The 19,537-nt window shown below is 41.4% G+C and overlaps 1 protein-coding gene across 2 annotated transcripts in view; it reads left to right on the top strand.

The window, feature by feature from the left end:
- Nucleotides 1–711: 711 nt before the first annotated feature.
- znf385d (zinc finger protein 385D) overlaps nucleotides 712–19,537 on the top strand; it is a 28,084-nt gene continuing 9,258 nt past the window's right edge. The window contains exons 1-3 of one of the 2 annotated variants that reach the window (XM_067237966.1): nucleotides 712–905; nucleotides 6,492–6,634; nucleotides 16,919–17,026. In XM_067237966.1, coding sequence (XP_067094067.1) covers nucleotides 884–905; nucleotides 6,492–6,634; nucleotides 16,919–17,026 — 273 coding nt within the window. In that variant the 5' untranslated portion in view covers nucleotides 712–883. Of the gene's footprint in view, nucleotides 906–6,491; nucleotides 6,635–15,355; nucleotides 15,467–16,918; nucleotides 17,027–19,537 lie in introns of those variants that run through there. The other variant, XM_067237967.1, reaches the window with a different exon arrangement.

The following is a 19,537-nucleotide window of genomic DNA, read 5'->3' as shown; positions in this document are numbered from 1 at the left end:
GGTGGCGGTGCCTGGCACTGTGCCTAAGGAGGCCAGATATAGAAGAACAAGAGGAAGCAACAAGAGAAAGAGAGAGAAGGAGAGAGAGAGAGAGAGAGAGAGAGAGAGGGAGGGAGAAGGAGAAAGAGAGAGAGAGGGGGGGGAGGGAGAAAAAGAACCAAAAATGGAGCAGATATCTCAGAGGCAGCAGCACCCAGAGCTGCATCGGAGCTCCCAGAGTCAGATTACAACTAGCCTGAGAGAGAAAAACTGAGAACAAGAGAGAGACAGATGGACAGGTGGACGGAGAATGAATAGAGACAGGCGGAAAGTTAGTGAGAGGCTATGCCAGGTGAAACCTAAACAGAGAAAGGCAGAGAGAGATACAAAATCAAATGGACACATCGTGCAGCAGAGTGAGTCAAGAAAAAGAGATGTATGCATCCGAAGAGAAACTATTGCCGGAGAATAGAGAGAGACAACTTGGAGAAGGAGGGAGGAGAATGGAGGGAGAGAGGACCTCGTGAAGAGTCATTGGCCCCGCAGCACTCAAGAAGAGGAAAAGAGAGGAGGAGAAAGCGGGAGGGGAAACAAGCAGGCAGAGGACAGCGAATGAGAAAGAGAGCAGAAAGAGAGAGCGCGGCAGAGAGTGAAATTGAGGGAGAGAGAGAAGAAGAAGGGAGGGAGGGGGAGGGTGACGAAGGTACACACACCACAGTGTGAAAAGAGTGCAGCATGTAGACTGGCTGCACACTCCACTTGCTGATAGAGAGACGAACTCTTGCTCAGAACACATGCACATGAAGAGTGTGTGAGAAATGCCCAGGCTACTGCCCATGGACACAAGCACACATAGTCTGGCAGGGCATCAGAGAGGACATACAGACACCCATGCCTAGAAGCCATGGAAAGCAACATGTTTTTCGGTGAGTTTTTACAGTGTGTTTTTAGTGTGTGCAATGTGTATGCAGGTGCGTGTGTTTGTGTGCGGGGTTTATTGTCTAGATATGGTGTGTGTGATGCAATGTGCATGTACGCTCTTTGTCTGCTGCTTGTTCTAGATACTAACAGAACAAGATGATGGTTTGTCAACCTGATGGGGATGGGGGGGAAGTATAAATGCAGACTCTATAGTGTCAGAACCCATCTCTAGGTGGCGATCACTCCCTCCCTCCACACATGTGGGTTTGAAAGCCCAAGGTTTGGATTTCAAAATTCTGTTTTATAGACTCACTCTGTCCAAATGTGTTTTTAGCAAAGGAATTCAAAGAGTCGACACAGCTAGCTCAAATATCAAGGTTTACGAGCCACTTGATATGTGTTGTATGCTAGTTAGAGATGAAAGAATGTTCCTTCCATTAGTTTTATGGGGGGAGATGAGAGGCTTATGTATACTTAAGGCACAAGTGCCTTGAATTCAAGTGCTCTCCAAACAGATGGCTTAGCGTCACTGTGATGGAGAGTTGTGTGCAGGGGGGATGTGTTCTTCATGAGATTAAAATGATCTGAAAGTCCATGTTCTTGTTCAATCTTGTAGAACGAGAACTCTATAGCCTGAGGTGACAATAAAGAAGAGCTTAAATCGTGTCCGATGCTGAGGAGTCGGACTCTGAAGTATTGTCTTGCTGCAGGGTTGAGGTCAATAAAAAAATTGTCACATCAGTGTTGTATTTTATTTATGACGTTAAAATAGCTTACTATGCTAGCCTGTGTTATCCATAAACCCTTTTCAGTTTAAAATCTATCAAATACTCTCAATGATAAGTAAAAAAAAATATATATATATATTTTACAACTATATATTTATGAAAGAAAATATACAACTTATATATTCACTTTTTTCTAAACATTATGTACTTACTAAACAGACAGAACAGTTGTGTTTGTAGTGGCATGTTCAGTGGGTAGAGTCAAGGTAGGACATGCTTGTCTCCTACCTTGGCTTCTCATGTAAGATGGAACCAGTCAGACTCAATGTCAACAGACAGAGATAGAGAGACACATGGGGTTAATAAGTGAAAGCCCCTGTGCGGCTGGAACCCAATGTAATATATGCAAACTTCTTTCACATGAAATACTATCAATTAAAGGAAGAAGGTAATTTACGTTTATTTAAGGATATTAAATTGAAGCTGTGAATGCTGTGCATTGTTCCCTGGAAACGCATGTCGATTAGGAACACATCAAGAAGGTTCACACTGGGAAGAGTAAAGGTCAAACCAACATTTTAGTTTTTCGGGGACAAAAACAGAAAATGGTTTGGATTTTCTGCAAAAACAACATCAAATTCTAATGCCACATAGATTGTGTCATAAAACACATGGCCAATAGCATTACCCTTTGTACCTACCCCTCTGCCAAATAACCCCTTTAATACAGTCTAAATGGACAGCAAAATAGCAATATATTGACAGTAACTCAGATGCAGTCCTTTCTTTGAGTATGCGTCTGTAATCATACAATCCATTAGTGTCGGTTCTTGATACTTTCGGCACGTCGTACCATGGCCTTGTTGCCCACAGTTTAACAGCGAGTAAACATTTCTTTGGTTAACCTCAGATTATAGAGCGCTTGGGAAGTGATTGTTGGATCACATTCAGAGACAGCTGTGATTATTAGAGGTTTGCACCACCAAAGTCAATGCTAGTGTTTCACTTTGTGAAATATAGGATGTGAAGAGTGAAGCTCATAGGGCAGAGACGAGATAAATATGTTTTTTACTAGCACAGACATATACAGACAGGGAGGGTCAGGTATACCAACTGGACAACTGGTGTACGTACAAAGCTGTTCAATTAATTGGAATACGTTGGCCTGTGAATGACTTTGACTTGCATTTGAACTCATATTTGCTTCATAATTGGATTTTTATTTGCGGAGCATAATAGGAAGACTGGTTTGCTGAAGATTCTAGATTGCTTGAAAGTAGTTTTGCAGCTGTGAGGAATCTTAGCCTGTTCGGACAAACCTTATCAGGGGAATGATCGCGATCAGGGGAGGCAGAGGTAGAGGAGAGCATCGAAAGATGATTAATTATTAACCTGACTCTGTGTCCTCCAGACATCATTTTTACCCTCTATATCTCTCTCCCTCTCTGTCTCCTGACACTGCCGCAGGAGTAAAGGTGGTTGAGCCCTGATGGATGTATTTTCTAAGCTGAAAGCTTTTACACGCACCAATATAGAAATATACACAGCTCATCCAACGTACACTACAAGCACACACACACTGCAGCTACAAGTGTGTATGTTCGCTTGGCTTTGGCAAATTTCCATTTTAGCAATTGTTGAACTCTGAGAATCTGAGAGCAAGATTGGAAATGTTCAAAGCAAACTCAAGGTACATCCAGTCATAATTGTATTTTCAGAGCAACTCTGAAAACAATTTTGTAACCATGCAGATATGTTGAGTTTTGCTGTACTTCTTAAACATGCGTTTGCTGTTGTTTAGGGCAGGGTGTACCTCAGAGCACCTTAGAGTAGATCAAGAACTTGCAGGTTCAAATCTACCCCTGTTCTCTATGCTGCTTTGGATGAAAGCTTCTGCAAAATGAATGCTTTATTATTTGACAATGATGTGATGACATGGATTATAATGAATTCCAACACATTACAGGCAGCTCAATATTACATAAATATTCTGTAGAAAATACTATAAATTACTGTTTACATAAATAACTTGAATTAGACCTTATACAGCCAGATAACACACATCGATCAACACACACACACACACACACACACACACACACACACACACACACACACACACACACACACACACACACACACACACACACACACACACACACACACACACACACACACACACACACACACTCCATAAACAATGCAGGAGACACATATATATATATGTTTTTGGTTTGAAGCTTGCAGGTAAGCACTTTACAGCTGGATGCTGCCTGTGAAATGTAACCTGGCCAAGCAGACTGAGTGGTCTGGTAACTGTATTTAATGTCTGTGAACTGATAGCCTCTCAGTGTTAAGTGAGGGATTGAGCAGTTTTCTCTCCATCCCAGCCTCCTGTGGACAATATGACAGTGAGTTTCTTAGCCTCTGAATACAGATGGAGAACCTTTCCACCAACAGGTCCTGGGAAGTTAGAAGTGGGCAGTGCTTTACATTTGGTACATATGGGCGACCATGTAACTAACTTGCAATAACTGTTGTAATTAGAACATGTAGATACAGTAAATGGGAACTTCTATGTGGACAGACTTACATTTAGGCGGTACAAGTTATTACACAAGTGAACTGACGTGGGATTAAGGGGCAGGGGGTCCTCTCCAGGGGTGAATTGATGTTAACACTGATCTTTTTTTGGAAACACGATCTTTCACTGCCACTCTACGCCACTCCTTACTCCCCTCACCCATACCCTGATAACCCGAAGTACCATGAAATTACATAGACAAATGATAGATACATGTACCTACAATTTAGTCATAATAGGTGTACATAGAAACATGAAAGTTTATTGGACACTCATTTAAAAGTGTTTTCTAGATACCATATTTTAATATTATGGCTGAATTAACTTCAGTTGGTCTACATCAACTTTATATAAAAACGTTTCTACTTCTGTGTTGGTTGGGCGAGGGTTAGTTGCAGAAGTGATTGTTATACTTAGTTCTTGTTTCAACATAGCAGTGGGCTGATGCCAACTGATCAGCCCAAATAGTGCTAAAACACTTGTCCCATGAGGTCATGTCATGGTGGAATGTTGTCCTGTTTGGACATGTTGCTCAGGACCATGGTTGTATTGTTAATGTACCTTTAACAGACGAAACTGAAAATAGCAACGTCTTCCTTGACAGTGAGAGTTTCTCCAATATTGAAAATATGCTACTATTAATCCCTAGAGGGAAATACAACCGAGGGTCTGTGATCGCCAGTTATTAAAAGAGTGTAGTGGATGGTTCAGGAGCCTAAGAATGGTTCAGGAGCCACACCTTAATTGCAGTGAAAGTCCTTTCATTGTTTGCGAGCAAGCCCAATTCCAAAAAAGTATGACCAATTTTCCCTTTTTTCCGAGGACTAAATTGATGTTGGACAAACTAACCTAACAACGAAATATTTGTAGCTCATTCTTCAGCACTCAACACAGTGTGACTGTGGGTCTGCTGGCGTATTTGTGTTGGCTGTTTGGACTGTGCACGTTACATTTTGGGATCTCGATGTGGCTTGGCCAAAAAAGCAACATGTTTAAGGGATGACGTCTGAGCAACATGTTCAAAGATCTAGTTGAGGGATGATGCCTTCAGAAGGATATGCTTTGTTAAAGAAGAGCTGGAACATGTCTCCACAGGAGGGTCGGCATGCTCTCTTTCTCAACAGATGGCAGTTCTGTGGCAAATGGGGGTAAAAAGAGACTTAGTCTTTCCCCCTCTCGCTTCTTCCCTTCTTTTTTTTTACTGTTTCTTATTCTTTTTAATTATGCCCTTACCATGGCCTCAGGATCCAAATGTGGCAAACCTTGTTTTTATTTGTCTCAAGTTGCTGTTTTGAAATGGTATCGGCTCACTTTTAAGAGTTATGCTGGCCGGGAGTTTCTCTGTTGAGCATATGGCAGTAAAAAATAAAATAATTTAAAAAAAACTGCATCCCCTGGTTGTAATTACTGCTTTACGGAATGGGTTCTTTAATTCCTAATGTTTTGGAGGGCTGGGGCAGATTCTCAGCTTTTTTGATCCTCTAGTGTTGAAATAGGGCTCCTCTGTTTCTAATTCATGGCTTAAAATGCCCTTTGTTGGCATCTCATGGTCATATGACAATAAAAGTTAAGTATTTACTCTTGTTTTTCCAAGACGTTTGGCCACCTCTCACTATTGAATCACTGCATAGACCAGATTTTGCCTGGTTTAATCATTTCACAATGTTAATTTAATGTGATGGTTTATGAGACCAACCATCTGAAACATTGTTTAGCTTTAGGTATAAACAAAGAAAAAATATAATTGGATTACAGTGACCTGGTTTCAAATGATGAAATTAATCTCACTGTGTGTGTGTTTGTGTCTCAATGCTTTGATTAGTGGAGACAAGACACTCTTACAAATGTGTGTGGAACATTGTTTTTGTGCTAGAGCAGAAGATGGGGAAAGAAACAAGCAGTATCTAAGGTCAAAATACTAAGTATGTAAAGGTTGGCCAAACATGCTAGTGATGCTTGAACACAATGGCAATTGCATATCTTCCTGCAAGTAATCTTTGATATAATATTCTCTTATACAGCATGGAGCAAAGGTACTGCAGCAAAGTTTCAAAGTCATGAAAGCCAGGATTTTTGGAAAGAATGGAAGCGTGAGAAGAAAGAAATAAAGCACACTTGACTACCGAGGCAACATACAAAATCATAGCAATAAAACTCCTACATTTTCTGTTTGCAGCACTTCATCCAAAAATGTCAACTTATCAATGCCAATAAAACCCTAATGTTACCAATAGTAATTCCGTTGAAAACATTTAGATTTCTCTTATTCCTCTCCACAGGTAATGCGTGTCAAAATGGCCTCCTGCCTGCTCTGGTGCGTCCTACTCTGCCCACGCTCCAACCATCTCTGGGTATGAAGCATTTCCTTCCGTTTCCACTGGATACAGCTTCAGCTGTAAGGCTCTTCCCCAGTTTCAGTGCGGTGAGTACCACTCCCAGGTCATGTGACAAGGGTCATTTCAGGTCACAGAGTGTTATAGTTTTAGTTGACCCTGGCAGAGGTCACTCAAAATAATATGTTGTTTGTCCAACGGTTGATTTAGTATCATGAGATTTTGGACTTGGAAGACGTGATTTTTCTTTTTCAATCTGAATCTCATTTAGATGTATGACCAGCCATCTGAGACTGTCACCTTCTGATGTAAACATTAATTTGTGTTGAAAGGCCAACACTATGATAGGCCATGGTACATGTCCTATATTGGAGAATGTGGTCACCCGGCATAAGTATGTGATTGGATTTTGGACTGCTGAACTGTAAGAACTGCTGTGCATGTAACATGGCCTGCACTCACCCAATGTGCATTTACTTGGAGTCATCTGTACACTGTTAGGGAACCCATTGATTTTTTTTAAAGTAGAGAGTAATTATTAGAAAATATGCAGCCTCGCAAGGTTTGAATCACCAGTCATCAAAAAATATGATGATTCCTGGAAAAAATTACTGATCTAAGTCTAATAGTTTGAGCTTTTGAATTACGGGAATAGCTTAATTTAAGGTCTGTTCTGGCAAGTAAACCAGATATATGGAGCACAGCTGGATACAGAGAAAAAAAAACATCCATATAATATATGCCGGGACATCACCAAACACAGTTCAGATAGCCAATGGGAGCCAGATTGTCTCAGCAAGGGAATCTGTCAGGAAGTTCCAGTTCACCCTATTCGTCTTCTCGCCCCTGCTAATCTACATCTAACGGACTTTTCCGCGGATAATAAGTAATGTACTGGGAAGCCTCCAAATCTCTGCAAGTTGATACTGGATTAACATGGAGTAATCCCCCCCCCCCCCCTCTATCTCTCTCTCTCTCTTTGTGTTTCTCTTTTCATTCTCGTTCTCACTCACTCACTCACTCACACTCACTCACACACTTTGACCTTCTATCTCTTTTCCTCTCTGTCCGTTCATGTTTGTCTCTCTTGTCTACCCTTTTCTGTTCCACCCTTCCTCTCTAAATCCTTGACGTATAATCACTGGCAGAATGTAGGGTGATTGTAAAAGCTTGGGCTGGCACAAACGGTGCTATAAAAGTGTTTATGCGCAAGTTTTTTTGTTTTGTTTTACAATGCAGCATACACTTGTGTGCTACTTGTGTAGGTTCGGTTTCACAGCCATAACAAAGGGAGGATAGCTGTTTCAGAACATGGGGGATTGAGGATCTTAGGAATGTGTGTGATTCATTTTTAAACCTCCCCTACTGGGTGGCTTGTTGGGTGTTTGGGTCGTTTCTTATGTGAATGAAATTCATGAAGGAATTTATACATTTGTGCAATTGTGTTGCAATCCATCATTCCTAAATGTTCAGCCTTAATGAGAACTGTAGGTGCAGTTGGACGTACTGCAGCATATTTAGCTAAAGCTAGTTTCCATCTGTAGTCTTTGGGAGGGATATGGTTCTATCAGTTATGATGAGGTCAGGTTTGCTTATGTGCCTCTGGGGCACACTAAACATTTATTCACTCCAATACGCAAGATACAAAAGACTCATATAGACAAGATGACTGCAATGTTTCCATTAATCTACAGTGGTAATAAAGAGTCACAGTTCTGGCGTGATATAGCTACACCAGATACATTTTCCATCTTCTTTCCAGAGCCTGGAGTTTGCCACACCTGCATAAAATGAGAGATGCCAAGTCTTTTGTCAAGTCTCATGCAATCTTGTTTTGGAATGTGTGACTGACATCATTAGGATGTGCTTAGCCAGAAGGGATGGCTGTGATTTGACTGTTATCTCTCTCTTTCCTGTTTCCTCTGGAGTAATCTTCAATGAAATAATGACGTGGCTAAAGTCCAACAACAACTGTAGATTTTTTTTTAACACATCCCATAACACAGTCAAGTACGAACAAATGACATTCTTTCTGTCTGACCTAAGAAGTTGCATGATACGTTAATTTATCTAACCCAATATGTTAAAGAACGGCTGTATAAAATGGCACTGTCTGCAAGATTAAACTGAAGGGGAATTTTGAGATTCCGCTGTTTAAAAAAAGAAAATATAAGTGAATGTGAGAATGAAACAGACAATGGATAGAGACAATGGCAGTAATAATGAATTGAGTAGAGTTGTCCAAATTTCCATTAAAACAGCTGTCTAAAGTCAAGGTAATGAGATGACTAGCATGAACAAAATAGATCAAACCAAAGAAGGAAAAGGAAAGAGTGATTGTTCACTGGTAGGTGAGTTTAGAAGGTGCAATGAAAGAGAAAGGTGAAAGAAAAAAGTACTTTTCATTTAAAGGGATATTTCTTCAGTGTGAAAATACCATTCATCTTGCCAGGGACTTACATTTGTCTTGGAGAAACAATACAAAGTCCATTTCCAGCCTGAGGAGTAATCAGGAATGTGAGTTATTGATTTCCTCTTGCCGATCTGCGCACTGGAAAATTGCTTTGTAGTCGAGGACTAAGAGTGACACACAGGCTTCAGCCTTGGATGCTCAAACATCATGAACCATTTCAACCTCCCCCACTCCTGACTCAATGCTTGTATCAATATCCATAATGGAAATGTTGCTTTCCAAATGCCCACAGCGCAATACAGCTTTATCTGTTCTGGGTTTTGGGAGATAAATGATAGCATAAGTGCACACAGCATGTTGAAAGGAAAGAACAAAGGCGCTCAGGGACTATTTACGTTCCACCATTTGAGTTTCATTTGATTTACACAAGTCCCATAAAGATCTAATGGTTTCTATAAATTGTCTTCCCAGAAGGACATAAACAATATCAGAAAATGGAGAGAAAAAAAGATCAAAGCAGCACATGCCGATGAGGAAATTACCACCATCCAACTGATTGCCCTCTGAGCTAATCCTTCACAACACCTGGTTAAGAAAAGCACAGACGTTAGACCTCATCATTTAGCACTCAGAGATTTTTTAACCTTTGAACCTACAAATAGCTCCCTGTTGGCAAAGCCTCTCAATGTTTTCTCCCACGATAATATTTCAGCCGCCTGGGTACCTGCCAGGGCAGCTCTCGCTGCAGGAATGCAGAGATAATACTAAGGACCTCCGGCCCATCTTTATGGGACTACGTCCTGCCAGCTTGACTTGCTCACTAGCAATATAAGGTTGACAACACACACACACACACACACTGGTACTTGTGTTATTACCTGAGATGGTTTAAGTACTGTAAGTACTCTCTAAAACAGATCACTTGTTTCATTATTTGAAAAATAGATGAATTGCATGTTGTCTTCTGAGTTCTGGGAGAGATAACGTAACATAGAGGTACGTGTCAGTCAGAAGTAAGGTGACGCAATGGCTCACCATATTTACAAAAAGGAGCAATCTGAAGCTCTCAAGTGTTGAGCACTATACCATCTATCAAGTTAAACTGTTCTAACAGTGTGCTCATCTGTTTTCCGTGTTGTATGCCCCAGCTGGTGTTTTTGAAAAAAGGTGGAAGCATCCGTCCAGCTCGCTGTCCATGAGGTTCAGCCTGCACGGCACCATGTTTCAGCATTAAAGTAGAACCAGCTGGAAGGTCATGCTAGCAGTTTGCACCTGTAACACCATTGTTCCTTAATGAAAAGCACACTGTCCTGCAGGGAAAATTTAGAAGCTTTGTTTTGCACAGAGACAAGACTCTCAGGATTTCATAATTGTTTAGATGGTTGTTTGAGGGACTAAAAGTGTGCATTGTATAAGGTCTTTAGACACACTGTATCATACCTGTCACTATGAAGAGTAACATTTCCCCTCCCTCCAGGGAGCTTGTAAAACTTTACGATATGTATTCAAATGTGTCGTTCACAAAGCCCTCACAGTGAAAACTATCAACTGAAGATAACAACCTGAACTGACAGAATTCTTGTTTTGTAGACTTAAAAATACCTGGTGTAAGATTATCTTAAATATTACTATCCAAAATTATTTTCTGAACATCCACGCTTTTCCAATGCTCAAGTTTGATTGACAGTGGTTTCACAAAATAACATAAGGAGAAAGACATTCCTTGCTGTTGACGATTGGCTGGAACAGGATTTCTGGAACATAATTGGCTGGAGTGGGCTGCTCCGAAATTGAAAATGGACATTGCATTGGAACTGTGTTGCTAAACAACTCTCACAGGGCCTCATTAACTTCCACAACACGTTTTTTTACCTGTTGTTCCTCTAATGTAACCTCAGGTAAGTTGATGAATTAAAAGTAATGAAGTTGTATCAAAATACTTTTTATTGTAACCATTGTCACTGCTGATTATGTAGTTGGACTTGAAAATGTCAGTTAGCTGTTGCAACATCTGAGGAAGTGAAATCACACAAACTGCACTTCATAATGTGGTCTCAGTTCTTAAAATGGGGGGTCAGATGGCTGAGCGATTAGGGAATCGGGCTATTAATCAGAAGGTTGCTGGTTCGATTCTTGGCCGTACCAAATGACGTGTCCTCCTTGGGCAAGGCACTTCACCCTACTTGCCTCGGGGGGAATGTTTCTGTACTTACAGATCCTGCTCGCCAGACTTTCTGAGATGGGCATCACTGGCACTGCACTCCAGTGGATCTCATCCTACCTGTCGGGAAGATCCTACCAGGTTTCCTGGGGAGGCAAACTGTCGGGCCCTCGCCAGCTCTCCACTGGTGTCCCACAGGGCTCCGTCCTTGGACCCCTCCTCTTCTCTCTGTACACCACCTCACTTGGACCAATCATCACCTCCCATGGCTTCTCCTACCACTGCTACGCTGACGACACGCAGCTGTACCTGTCGTTCCCCCCGACCGATCCGGGGATCTCAGCTAGGATTGAGGCCTGCCTCACAGACATCTCCGCCTGGATGACCGAGCACCACCTCCAGCTGAACCTCGCCAAAACAGAACTTCTCATCATCCCGGCTAAACCCTCCATCTCCCACGATCTCCCAATCACCCTGGGATCTGCGACGGTGACCCCTTCATCCTCTGCCAGGAACCTTGGGGTTACCATGGACGACGAGCTCTCCCTCACGGCCCACATTGCTGCGGTCTCCCGGTCGTGTAGATTCACCCTCTACAACATCCGGAAGATCAGGAGATACCTGTCTGAGCACTCCACCCAGCTGCTAGTCCAAGCACTCGTCCTCTCCAAGTTGGACTATTGCAACTCTCTGCTCGCTGGTCTCCCAGCATGTGCAACCCGCCCTCTTCAGAGGATTCAGAACGCGGCGGCCCGCCTGGTCTACAATCTACCCAGACGCTCCCATGTTACCCCGCTCCTCATCTCTCTCCACTGGCTACCTATCATGGCCCGTATCAGATTCAAGACCCTGGTATTGACCTTCCGAGCAGTGAACGGGACTGCACCCGTCTACATCAAGTCTCTCCTGCAGCCTTACACCCCCACCCGCCACCTACGGTCTTCTTCAGACAACCGCCTGGTGGTCCCACCGCTCAAGACCGCCCGGTCCCAACACAAGCTCTTCTCCTGTCTGGCCCCCCAGTGGTGGAATCAACTCCCCACCTCCATCAGAGACACTGACTGTCTCTCCACCTTCAAGAAAAGGCTCAAGACGCACTTGTTCCGGGAGTACAACGGTACTTAGGAACGGTTCGCTTGACCCGATGTTAGTTTCCTCAAGGATCACAATGACTCTTGCTTAGAGACTTGTTGCTCTTGTGGTTAGTGGTAACTGATTTAAATTTTTGGTTCTCGCTGTGATATATTGTTTTATTACTGTTGCTTGCTTTTTTCCACAGGTACACTTGCACTTATAGCTGTTCATGTTGTTTGGTTGTGACTTGTTTAACTACATGCTCTTATGGTTCTTCCCTTTGGCACTTACTTTGGTTGTTCACAATGTGTGCTTCATGTTTTGGCTACTCGCGATGTTTTTTGGCTATCTTGTTGTTATGATCAGTGACCTATGCACTTTGTAAAGCTCTCTCTTGGAAGTCGCTTTGGATAAAAGCGTCTGCTAAATGAATAAATGTAAATGTAAATGTACTTTACTGTAAGTCGCTCTGGATAAGAGTGTCTGCTAAATGACTAAATATAAGATCAGAAACCATTACACATTCATTCAACACTGCTGTAGTTTCCGCTTATCACCATCTCTGCCATATTTTTTGCATGTAAAGTTTGCCTGGGAAGTTATCTTTCTGAACCTTGCCGTCAATGATCAATGTTGACATGGTCTAATGATTGCATAAATGCTCAAATTAATACAAATTATTCCAACTAGATTAAGCATTGCACTGATCAGGTTAGAGTTAAGGTTGCTTGTTTTGCCATTGAAAATCAATTTCTCAACTTTTTTGCTTGCATCAGTTTTGTTTTGTAGTGTGCACGTATTAGGCAGCCCATTCATTTGTTTCTATTTCGAAGCATTGATTTAGCAAATTCAACCGACGGCCATGCTTATTGGGCTCTCATTATCAACCTTGTTTGATATTCATTGAAGAAATGATGAATCATTGTAAATTTCATTGAAACTTGTAACGTGTGATAAAAATTGCCAGACTGGTTTGATAGAATGATGGATTAGGAATTGGACTCCTAGGGAATTTGACAAAAGCACTATTGAACTTTACCTACAGCGCATCAATAAACTATGATGTAATTTTATTATTCGTTTTTTTGCTCAGTATCAGAGCAAAACGTGCGTAGAAGATACAAGTAACACAAAGTTAAGGTATGGTTTAAGGTTTTTGATTTCAAAAAGCATTTTCATCTCAGTGTTTGCCGTGTTATTGTATGGCTCTCAAGTGCCTCTTTGGAGAAGAGCATTCCCCAGCTCAATATTTCATTCTGATTGAGACTAGATGGGGTGAGAGGTCAGTAGAGAAGACTGATTTAAAATGTTTAAGTATCATCGCCAAACTAAACTATCTAAGACCTCTATCTATGTCAAATGGCGGAAGGAGAGATGTGCGTAACGGTAGAAGAAAGTTGGTGAAAGATGGACATCAGGAGAGGGAGAGAAAGAGAGAAAGATGGAGAAAAAGAGAGAGGAACAGAGAGAGAGTGAGAGAGTCAAGGCAGGTACATGCCAACAACAATGAACAAATACTTGGGAAATTCCTTACTACTTCTGTTTTGAAACACAAACCACAGTCTCGACGCATATTGTCTTAGCTGTGTTGTAATGCCTAATGAGTGGCCCAGATGTGCTACCCTCTACGGTACATTACTCAGCTTAGCAATTTAAATGAGACACATTATTTAAATTACTTCAAATTTGCGATGCCTGCACCATATGAGAGGAGATGAAGCAATATAATAATTGAGGTGAAAAACACTTTTCCCAATGGGCTTTTTGATGAACAATTTGAAAAATATAAAATTTGTCAGTGGTAACTGAGTTAGCATGCCATTAGAATGTGCAATTCAATGATGATTGCATGAATTTCCTTCAAGGCACGTTTTTTATGCATTTTCTTATTCAGTGACCAGCCCAAAAGCTCAGATATCTCTCTCTCTCTCTCTCTCTCTCTCTCTCTCTCTCTCTCTCTCTATATCTATCTTACACACACACACACACATATAATCGTTCAACTTACCCTCTGTGATGATGGGAATTCTATATTGCCTTTATTGTGCAATTTAAATATTGCACACTACAGCTTTAACTTAGTTCCCCCATGTTCTCACTGTCTACCCCTTTTAGAAAGCTGATAAACTGCACAGACAGTTATTGCCATAGGGGTAAAATTATATTTACTGTTGTCTCTCCATCTCTCCCCATCTGTCTTATATTAAAACAGTCCATCAACCCTTGTCAAGTGCCAAACAGCTGAGCTTCTAAGTTAGGACTTCCTTTGTATTTCTCTCAACTACCTTTCTTGTGCTAAGTGAGCCTTCGTATTAATTACCAAGTGCGAAGATGTTTCTCATTATGAGGTATATGAACAACCTCCGGATTTGACTTGCAAATATTTGTGTGGTCACAATCTATAACAGCACTGACTGATGGTAACTAAGTGACTGGGCCAGGCAGCATAGGTAATTGGAAAATACATAGGAGGCAGGATTACTTCTGACAGGTCATTCATCCCACTTAAGTTAATGGTAAGTGAGCTTGGCGGCTGTGAATGGAACATTCAGGCCTCAAGGTGGAAGCTGCGTTGACCAGTCATTCCGTCTATTTCTCTTTTTCTCTCTCCTCTCTCACACTATCTGTATTTTTGTCCATCCGTGTAATGCTGTCTCTCTACTGCAGTGGTGAATTCCTCAACACACAGGAAGTATGCAGGGAGGATTCTGGGAAAAGCATACACTGTTTGATATAAATACTATAGGGTTATCCCCTACAGTATTTGCAAGGATTTATTTTAAACCCAATTTTTGGGTTTCTCAAAACCATGTGTTACTTATTCTTTATTATCCCAGCTCTGCTCAATATTATAATCTGGTTATATCCAATACATGGAGTTGCCAAGTATTGTAATTGAGATTTTGTTCTTTATCATGGCGTGAACATTGTCAATTTTTGCTGTCACATTACTTGTCACAACTGCTGCTGTTGCACCTGGTCATATGATGCACTGTTTTAAGTTCTAGCTGTCTGGTGTCCCTGGCACCAAACCTTGTTACAGACAAGTTTCTGCAGGCTGTCAGAGAGCATCAAACAAACAGCCTGGTCTTTCCCCACCAGGGCTAGGCGACATGCTCCCAGTCTAGAACACTTCAGCACGAATCACAATGGACCGACGATGAAAGGAAAAAGACTACGAGTGAGGCAGAGAAATGGAGAAAAGAGAACGGACAAGAGAGAGGACCACACTACTAGACCTTAGCAGGCTAAGAATGGGCACAGGATGAAGATGTGAGTGTGTTGGGCGGGGGAATTGGAGTGTGCTCTCAGCGGTAGGCTCCTCATGAAGTATTTGGCTCAGTGGGTGGCTGATGGGGAAAATGCATGGGGAATAATGTGTCACTGGCAATGCAGCTGTACTTTGGAGACAAGCCCTCAGAGCTGGGGGAAAGCAGCAGTCAATAAGAAAGAGATTTCTCTTAACGACTCAAGGAGCGATAGATGGATAAGTAGATTTGCGGTGGAATTAGAGGGAACAGAATGAATTGTGAGCAACTGAGCTGTCAAGGCATGAGGTACAATGAAACATGTTCCTATTAGCCACTTCTTTATATATTTTTATTCGTAGATTTGTGACATTTCCTTAGACTAATAGTCTGAAATACACGTTGTAATGATGTTTACGCCGCTTCCATATTCTTTTCACATTGGTTTTGCGGGTGCCTGTGTGAAATTATGTTTCTCAGACTTGAGCGCCATACGTGTTTCTTGCAAGAGCTCATCCTATTTGTGGCCCAGATGTTTTTCACTCTGGGTAGGTTTCCAGTTCTCAACCTCTGGGTTCCCAGCAGGCCCCAGCTAACGTGTCTTGCTGTAGAATTCCTTGCCAGGTATCCGTGCCAGCTTCATGTGTCATCCTCTCTCCCAAACTTGGGTGAGATTTATTATGGAAGATTGTTGCATAAGCTTTTTTTTTTAAGAGTTAGCAAGCAGCTTAAGACATGCTTAGTTTACAATGCTCAGATTTTTGTACAGTTTCTTTTCTTTTTTCCTTTACAGTATCTATGTTCTGTAATTTTTGGTTGCAGTTTTTAAAGTAACTTTTTTAAGTTTGCCTTATGCCAATATCCCTGTTACCAAATGTAACTTATATGACTGTAAAGTCAAGAAAAGAAGGGATTTTACTGTAAAGTGATAAAAAAAGAAACAGTGTCAACAGATACCTCTGTTGCAGCTCAGTCTACAAAATGTATCCCTAAGAAACAGATGGAAGCAATGCTATTCTTTAAGGCTCAATCACCAAACAGATGGAAGGACACAGAGCTGACAGAAGGTGCAGCAATGCAGGAAAATAACTAAATATGGAAACAGAAAAGGACTTGTTTCATACATAGCCAGTTCCCCTCCTCACATATTGTGACTTTGATTTGAACATGTTTTCTATTTGTTAAAGCTTGTGTCTTTCAGAACTTGCAAGAAAGTTCACTGTTGAATCAATTGCTACTGGATTGAACTTGATTTAAACAATGAAATGTCCTCAGACTGTGTCCACTGGCAAAGACATGTGCAATTTATTTAAGATGGAACTAGAAAGCTGTCAGCTGTTCAATGGCTAACTGAAGTTAGCCTCAAAAGTGAAGCATACTTCTTTGTTTGAAGCTCAAGGATCGCCGAAGGTTGATTTAAAGGTCTGGTTTCAGTACTTTTAGTGCCTTAATTATCTTTTTCTCTCTTCTCTTGCAGATGGACCCAATACAGAAAGCTGTTATGCCTCACGCGTTTGGAGTACTTCCCTCAGCAAAACGAAAGCATGTCTCGTGCAGTGTGTGCCAACTAAGGTTCAACTCACAGGTGAGTGAGTGTCTGAGATCTAAAAGGGTCAAAATGTCACATGATGATGGTTTCAAAACTGGGTTTTTGCTTTCCCCTTTACACACTGTACTGTATGGAACCACTTCTAACATTGAACTTCAAATAGGACCATACGAAATACAGTGAAGATTTAAAAAGGATGGTTTGCAAAAAACAGTCGTCTAGATATCCTGAAAGCAATCAAATCAACTGACATCTCTTTACATTAAATAGGCTATGATATTGGCTGAATAACCCACTGACACCTTAAAGGTAGTTTTTTGTCTGCTCTGCTAAATGTCTGTCCTCAGTATTTTCAGATTGTATGTACCACAAAACAACACAAAGGTCTATTGTCAGCTGACAACTACATTGTTATTGCATCATTGTTCATGGAAAATATCAACCTTGAAAATACTGCAAGAACATTATGCCAGAATTTGCAATTGTACAACTCCCTGATTTTTTTCATGCAGTTTGAAAATCAAAAGACAAACACAAACAGTCGCTTTTGAGCCAAGAATTTTGATTTACAAGCTTGGGATATTGCTGCATAATTAGCCAAGAAGGCTTTTTAGGCCAGTCTGTGCCACAGTAAGGGGTTGTCCTGACTGTGGCACATATACTTTATGTGCTGGATTGGGAAATGTGCATTTGTAAAGAATAATTCATTGCTTTAAAGCCATATTTGTTCAATAGTTATCAATGACAAAGTAGCCATGGGTAATGGCATTTAACCCTGATTTATAGAAAAATGGGTATTGGCATAATAATATAGCAAACTTAAATTGAATTGTTTTTATCTATTGTCACAGCCTGAAATCACAATGGTGGCACCCAGGTTACCTCCCTGACCGAAATACTTTCTCCTCTTAGCATAGTGTACAACTACAAACACATAACATAGCAAAGTAGTGTAACAACACTTTCTTTACAAGAGTCTACAGAGTTGACCACCTCACACTAGGAACAGTGTGAATGTACCACCTGGCTGTAAGGCTGCTTGTCAACCCTTGGTCCTCCGGCGAGGGTGTAAAAAAAATGATTCTTTCAGGGCCAGGACAAGGACACCATATGACTGCTTTTCAAACACACGTTATGGAATAGATGGGTTACAGTCTCTGTATCTGGCCAGGAAGGCCAAATGTCCCCCCCCCCCCCCATGCACACACACACACACACACACACACACCATCCTTTATGATTGCAGTGTCTTGTAATACTTTTTAAACATTAGTCAATGTTACTGTGAAATAGCTTTAGAAGCTAATGATTCTTGCAGTGCAGCAATGCAGCAATAAAGATATGATTTTTTAAATAGGCCTACTGATTGCATATCCAGATAATATCACTCTCCGGATATGTCTGGATATAGAGAAATGGTGTTTGCCTATACAACATCTTCACTGTGAGCATGTTAAGAAGAAAACTGCACATCTGAGATTGCATTTCACATACATTTATTATCGTACTAATTAATTCCCATCCAAGTTAATTTATTATCATTGTGTGTGTCATGGGGAATGTGCATGGTAGCTGAGTGTGTCACAGTGCTGGACTGCATCCATTTCCTTTCATCTTTTTTTAGTGGTATGATGATGATGTTTGGGTTCATGGGCTTCTTTAGAGACATCGAGTAGAACCACTGTGTTCATCCTACTCTTCCAAAGGATGTGCATCACCGTTTCCTTCTACAGTAGGACTGGGACAGTAGAGATTTGTTGCGTTACAGGCATCAGGCACTGCCTTCTCCCTTCATAACAGTAGGGAGTAGAGACAGTGGGGACTGTGATTCAAGACAGCCCAGGCATTGGAGAAAGGGTATAACGCTTGATGTCCCTCCAAGTTGCAGTACCTTTAAAAACTTGTGGAACAGGTGATGTGTCATGGGCTGTTTGGACACCTGGAGATTGGGAGAGCAGTTCATCTTTGTCTTTTTATGTGATTGCACAGATATCTCCTAGGACATCAAGATGGTGGTTAGACACCGTGTACACTCCACTTTGAATTGAATTTAATCAGCTCTCTGATTGGCTCAAAACTGACAGACGGTCAATGATTTGTCCAGAAAGTGACTCAACAGATCCTGCAGTCCTCCAGTGATATGATCGGAATACCAAACCAACAGAGACCAGCACATTGTTTTGTTCTCATGTGTTTTGAGTTTAACGCTTCATCCCTTCCCGTCTACTGTGGCTTTTTAGATCTAGTCTCCCTAACTCTAACGTTAACCTTAACCGCCCTTCAAATCCTAATGTCAATCCACTTTACCTTTCAAACACTAACTTAATCCCATCTCAGCCAAACCTTGAATACAGATTCCCCCTCCAACCCCAACCATGCTCTGAGACTAAAACCTAACCCTCACTCCTCCAAGCAGGCCAGACAGCACACACACTCCGCCTTGGCCCTCTCAAGCCAGGTGGAGTTTATCAAAGGCCACACCTCTTTTCTATCACATGGCAACAAACAACACAATAAAAACCTGCCATGTACAACCAGATCCTAACC

This window comes from Osmerus mordax, chromosome 6, assembly GCF_038355195.1.
Source record: "Osmerus mordax isolate fOsmMor3 chromosome 6, fOsmMor3.pri, whole genome shotgun sequence".
Classification (NCBI taxonomy): Eukaryota; Metazoa; Chordata; class Actinopteri; order Osmeriformes; family Osmeridae; genus Osmerus; species Osmerus mordax.
Note: the sequence above shows the minus strand (reverse complement) of the source record. Positions and strands in the feature narration are given on the sequence as shown.